At 41.7% G+C, this 6,580-nt stretch overlaps 1 protein-coding gene across 1 annotated transcript; it reads right to left on the reverse strand.

Moving 5' to 3' along the window:
• Window positions 1-2,019: 2,019 nt before the first annotated feature.
• Window positions 2,020-6,574, reverse strand: LOC112079844 (regulating synaptic membrane exocytosis protein 3-like). The gene is made up of 6 exons (XM_024145659.2): window positions 6,518-6,574; window positions 4,693-4,837; window positions 4,270-4,385; window positions 3,154-3,255; window positions 2,770-2,909; window positions 2,020-2,572 (listed from the first exon to the last, which is right to left on the reverse strand). The coding sequence occupies exons 2-6, from the start codon at window positions 4,779-4,781 to the stop codon at window positions 2,354-2,356; spliced, it is 666 nt and encodes a 221-aa protein (XP_024001427.1). The 5' UTR covers window positions 4,782-4,837; window positions 6,518-6,574; the 3' UTR covers window positions 2,020-2,353.
• Window positions 6,575-6,580: the final 6 nt, after the last annotated feature.

Below are 6,580 nucleotides of genomic sequence, written 5' to 3' on the forward strand. Positions count from 1 at the left end.
GTAGGTTGTAGGTTTCAAAGCATGGAGAGAGAGGTGTAGTGATGACAGCTTTTGCAGATAATATGGCCTGATACCCTAGTACACTCAAGTGTGGCAATTTGGGACTATACCCTGAAGCCTTGTAGTAAAGTAGTGTCCAATCGTGGTCTTACTGAACTTGACAATGTCCCCGTAATCTGTCTTGGCCCCTTCGTAAATATCACTAAAACGTTTGGTTGGTTGAAAAAATATTTACAATATACCTAAATTACTTTCGGTACATTATACTCTAAATAATTGGTGTAATATATGTATCCATATATCTTATTACATCATTATGTTCAACATAACTATACTTTGTATATAAGTTGATCTGATTTATACATATTCAACCATGTAGTCTCAGCCCCATAGAGGTCAACTATGTGTACAGTAACAGTAGACTTTAAAGAATGGGCGGTGAGGACTGCTTAGTACGACAGCACGGGTTCAATAGCTTTAAAAAAAGACATCAACATAATCTCGGTAATCAGTTGGTTTCGAAAAACATTCAGCACCGGAATGAAGGATGTGGACTAGACTTGACTGCAGCTGATCATTTCGAATGTCTTCGCGTGATGTGAATGGCTTCGGTTTCTCTTTATATTTAAGTACGAGCAAACTGTACAAGTGCATGCAACATACAAGCGGGCCTACGGTATGTGGAACTAACACARATKTKMWMRWSWMRWKWKTRTTTTTTRRCCAGTATSGTTTTTGTTTTACAAAATGTGCATGCAGCTTGGAACAGGTCCGAGTCATGCTGGCCACGCCCCCTTTGGTGTGGCAGGAGTCAGCGGGCCTGACGAAGGATGAGCATTGGTGTTCCTGTCCGGAAAGCTCAATCTGATTGGTTACTTTTCACATTCACAAAGATGCAGAAGGGAAATTTGAGCAACTGATGTTTTTTGTTTTTCCAAAWAATCGAGACAAAGAAGAAATTAAATGAAGCAAAAAAATTACATTTGCAAGCAGTATTTTTTATATTTTTTTCATTCACTTTTTTCCCCCCAAAAAGTTAAACTTTTTGCTGCAAAAAAAATCAAGCTTATTGTGCTTGCGTTTTTGAATCTCAAAATAATGTAAACTGAAGTTTCGGATAAAACCCATAAACATGTGCTGGGATGAAGGGAAGGATATTCCAGGAAAACAGCTAAATGAAATTTCTCGTGATTGTGGACAAAGATACGTATTTTTTTACAGTGACTTGTTGACACCCTGGTGATAGTTCAAAGTGAAATGTATAATTAMATTTAATGGTCAACCTCCTTGGAGGTCTAATATACATCTATACAAAGACAACTGGGTTGGACTTTTTGTAGGTGACTGAACGAAGAAAACAACATTGTAATCCCACACTAATCTCATCGTCAAGTGTAAAAATCGTAARTTAAGATGTGTCACTGAACAGTCCCCTGCATCTCATTGCAGACACTTTAGTTAATTTTCTCTATGACGTATTTTTTCTTTGTGTCTTTTTWTTCTTCTCCATGCATACATCAGACAACGCATCGTAAACCTCATACTCATCATAAAAACATTTTTGTGCCATAAGTAACAAACTGAGAAAAAAAAGTCAAACGTACCAAAGACAAAAACGAGAGAGCGGCTTGGACCAGCCATGGTAAACATCTTGAAAACAAAAAATGATATTTGACAGAGAAGGACCAGTAATGTGAATCCACAAAGTCTAGGCACCAGAAGGAGACCCCTGCTTGCCCGGACCGACCCCACCCAGAAGCACTCTGACCTGGGGGCCGAAGTGCTGGCAGTCTGTTTGGGGGCCGGATGGGGGCCACTGCGGAGAGGACATTATGGCACCCCCTGAGGAACAAGGAGGATGACACCTCTGTCTTGGGTCCATACATTCCGACGCTAACATACATTTCTTTGTTTATTGATGGTTTGACTAAAAACTACCAACCTTCTTCCTTTCACATTTAAATTTCTACTTAGTTTCTTCAATGAATCGAGTGTCTCCTTACCGCTCGACTCAAGTACAGCCTTACCTAGCTACCGAACATTGTTTATTACCAACAGCCCTAGTTCTTAGATTACAACCGCGAAAAAACGATGACGAATTCGTTACTGGAATGAAACACTGAAATCTAACGCTCTCTAAAACAAACAAACAAATTAAACGATGCCAGGAGTGATTGTCAGATCTCAACAAAGCTTTTTTAAATCATTGTGACTCCGTTTCTTGATTGTTGTTGTTCTAGAATAATTTTTGTCTGTTAATCTCTAAGGTGACGTTAATTCGTTTCACAAAGCGGTAGGCTAGCCATAGTCCCATTGGTCCATTAAGATTGGTAGCTGTAGTCCRATTGGTCCACTAGGATCGGGTGCCRGGTGGGCCCGAGGAGCTGTCCAATGACGACTGGGAAGCACGTCGAGTCAGGGAGGCTAGTGTGGGGTCCACTAAGGAGGAGGGTGGGAACAACTTGTACCAGCCAATCACTGTGCTTGTTAAGTCTAGTTCCTCCAATAGGATTTGTGCAACTCCCATGAAGCTTTTGTGGTCCATTCGTCCGTAGTCTCCCCAGACGATCACCTAAAGGAGAAAAAAATAAAAATAAAAATCTATTGATTAAAACCTTTACAGCTTAAATGGTTAAATAAAGGTTAAATAAAATGTCAATTAAAATAAAAAACTGGTTTTAATATTATTCAGTCGATGCATTTATTTAATTATTTGATTAAAAAGTGATTGAACTCTCTTTATGAAACAAGGCACGCTTTGACCCTCACCTGTAAGACTTTCCCCTGTGGGCTCTCCTCGAATTGCAGCGCTTGCTGGTACAGCGGGTCGAGCGTTTTCCGTGCAATCTTGGTTTTCTTTTTGGCTACATACGCTCCATTATTCAACAGATAGACCTTGACGTATGGAGCTGACGAAAGAAAGAAAGAAATAAGAAAAAAAGAAACAAGAGGCAGATAAGGATAAGGATAAGGATACTCTATTGTGGTTCTAAACATGGTCCGATTGAATTGTTTTCTCTAGGTGGGCGATTACATGGACCCAGATAAGACTACTCCTGGATTAAAAAGCACTTTCAATGGACTTCGCAGTGAATATTATTTTGTCTCAATGCAGTCCTCCACCCTTAGGTGGCGCTACCACCAGTGTCTCACCAGGGAGGGATTTGGATCCAGGCTTTTGTACAAGGCCCCGAGCTCTGATCACCTCCACCTCCAGCTGACCCTTCTTGTCCATCATCCCGATCTGAATATCACCTGGGAGGGAGAAGAAGTAGAACGAGTTGACCAAAGATGGTGGATAAATGAAGATGTCCGACTCAGGCCGTTCACTATAGATTATTTTTTCACAGTTCCGGCTTCCTATATGAACCAGTGCGATAGCAGCTGATGTCTCGCCTTCTGTTTTGTCTCTGGTTGACTAAACAGGAACTGGATTGAACCAATCAGAACAGGAAGTAGGCAGGAGATAAGGGAGATGTTCGACCACGTGATGGTCACCGTCGTGTTTTGCATTATGGGTATAAACATTCCCAAAAATCATGTGATCAAAGGTCATGCAGTTTTTGATGAAGACGCCTTCAAGTCACTGCAGTTGCTTCTCACCAACTGCACCATGCAGTCATCACCTGCAGTGTTGGAGGCACTATTTGTCAACCAATCATTAGGGTGTTTTTGTTTGTTGAACATGGCCAAAGACATGCCTAAAACAGGAACCACATTTACCCCGATTCTAAAGCTACAAATGAAAGTGATATTTGAGACCTCTCTCTAACCAATTCATTGTACACATGTTTTGTTTTCAGTTTGGGAGTGTGTGATAAAGGGGTATAGAAAAGTTAATTTCGACATAAAGAGTTTGTTTTTATAAACAACAGCAGCTATGTTGACACTGCTATGTTGATCTGAGCCTTGCTGTTGGAAAACCACTACAGTGTCTGACTTTTGGCTGTCGCAGATGCACCTCCCCCGACTACAGTCGGCATTGTTAGGCTTACTGCTCGAACACACCTAAGGTCATGACACAGGAAGTAGTAAGAAAAGTGGGCTATTGAGTTTCTCAAGAGGGAAGTTGGAAGGATATTGAGTTATTGAGTTATGGAGACGGAAGAAAGGAAGCTATGTGAATCAATGAAACTTATTTGTGGGAGAAGGGAAGCATATAGAAATAGCTGAACAATAAGTTATCAATTGGGGAAGAATCACAGAGGAACTATGATAGGGCAACAACATGATGAATAGACAGAGTATTATAGGGGGATATTTACTCACCTATGGCAGGTGTGGCCAGTGTTTGTCTGCCCACCAGCTGAGCAGGACCCAAGCCATCTAGGAAGTCACTGAACTGGTTGCCTGGCTGTCCCAGACGCACCCCACCGAAAAGCAGACTAGAACAGAAGAAGAACACAGTCAATATACAACTAATTACCGTATATAACCTAGGGGTCCTAGGTGAAATCATCTATCGAATTTACTGCAATAATGCTGAAATACTGGGTTGTTTACTTTACAGTGAATGTCAATTCATGTAACATAGGAAAAAACGTTTGCCCCCATAAACAGAAAGAGGAAGAAAGTGACTAAGAGAGAGGGGTAGAGGGAGGAAAAGGAGAGCGACATACAGTATACAGAGAGAGATAGCGAGAGAGAGAGAAATATATATAGAGAGAGAGCCTGTATTTTGGAGATACTGACTTTCCCTCTGAGTTGCAGCTGTTCATGGTGCCGTTGGTGGACTCTTTACTGGACTGTCGACTCATGTTCCTGGTCATCTCTACAGCCATACCCGTCTCTGTGCTCCTCTGGATGGATGCACCTTTCTCCTTCTTCCCCTTCCCCTCTGGTACCGGAGAGGACAAAATATACACAATGGAGAGGATAGCTAAGGCTAATGGCTAAGTTAGCACGGCTCATCTACTGTCTTCCTGAGACCTGAAGTCCTATCTTCCAGGCCTTAGTTTTTCTGGGTCAGCGCTAAACAACACAACTCTCGAGGATGAACACATTTAGGCCAGAAGGCTATATTTCGTGGTCCTCTTGAGGAAAACCAGGTGTGGTGCCATGTAGTCCTAGCTGCCTCATCGTAATGATAGGACACAGAGCTGGGGAACGGCCACCCATGTTACATCTCAGAGGACAAAGGACACAAAAGAGACATTGAAAGAACCGGGAAGTCAAAGTATCCTTTTCTGTCATTGCGTTTTCACAAGTCACAGCTGAACAATGGGTTGGAGAGATGTTTAGAGAGAAAGAACAACATGTTTTGTTATTTCAAGGTTCCATCCCTCGTCACGTCAACGCAACCAACAAGATCCTTCTGTCCCAATACAGACAATGGCGTACCGTACAGTCAATCCTAAAGAACGATACAGTAGTACATGATGATAATAGGCAGGTTGATGTTTTTTGTTATGAATCTTTCCTTGGAGGCAGAACTGAGCGGTTTCCTCTAGATGGGCCAGCTGTAAAGTAAAAATTGGCTTATATTGTAAAAATTCATGATTTTTTTGTGTGTTTTTTGGTCTTAATTTAAGGTTAGCAGTGTGGTTTGGGTTAAGGTTAGATTTAGGCTTAAAATCTAATTTTATGGCTTTATGGCTATGCAAGCTAGTGACCACTCTGCAGAGCTGCCTCTAGAACAAGATTCATGACAAAGAACGCAAACCTTAAATGAATTGTAGTACAGCAAGAATCACCAGTATCAACCATAAAACAACATGAAAGCATTCAAGCTTGAAAAATGTAAAAACAAGTCTTCCTTACCTTCTCTCTCAACCCAACATGAATTCTAGATTTTGTCAGCAGAGGGCAACTATCACACAGAACACCAATCGCACTGCTATACTGTATAACAATGGGGAGAGAGGAGAGAGGCACGGAGAGACCCCCTCGGCCCTAGTTTCCTTTATAATGGCTTTTTATGTCAGCTACAAAGAGGAGTGCAGAACAAGAGGAAGAGAGTGCAGTTGGAGTCTTTCAACTAACTCTCTCTGTCTCTGCTTCCTCTCTCTCCCCACCCTACAGTGAGTCCAGCCAGGCTGAGAAAGATTCCTTAAAGTCTCTCTCTCTGACTGAAAGCTTGGCCGCAGCGGGTGTCATCTAGAGTAGAAACATGTTGTTTTGAAACTCTTTATAACATGCTTTTTGTGTGTTGTATTCGTAAGATTAGAATTCCAGCATCAGGACATTTTGGTGCGCAGTCACGTAAACAAAGGGTCAAGAGTGATGTGCTTCTCTGTTTTTTTTACTGTCTTATTCAGATGAAAGTGCTGTAAGGTAGCTTCAGGTCACTCTTAAAACTAAAAACATCTGGGAGCTATCATGTCATGGCCACTTGCTGATAGTCCGTAATGTCTCATTTTCACTGTCTGTAATGTCCAATTGTTAAATGTCTGTCTACCACCGTCTTTCAATGTAAACCGTGAATCAAATCAAAATACCAGAGCCATATTTTCAAATCACAACCATCCCGAGCATCTCCTTCATTTGGGTGAGGGTCAGTTTTGACCTTTGAACTCACCCGGGCCGACGATCTGCGACGTGCTGCGACTACGTCTGTTGGAGACGATGGAGACCACCCTGG

Source organism: Salvelinus sp. IW2-2015, unplaced genomic scaffold (genome assembly GCF_002910315.2).
Source record: "Salvelinus sp. IW2-2015 unplaced genomic scaffold, ASM291031v2 Un_scaffold9874, whole genome shotgun sequence".
Classification (NCBI taxonomy): Eukaryota; Metazoa; Chordata; class Actinopteri; order Salmoniformes; family Salmonidae; genus Salvelinus; species Salvelinus sp. IW2-2015.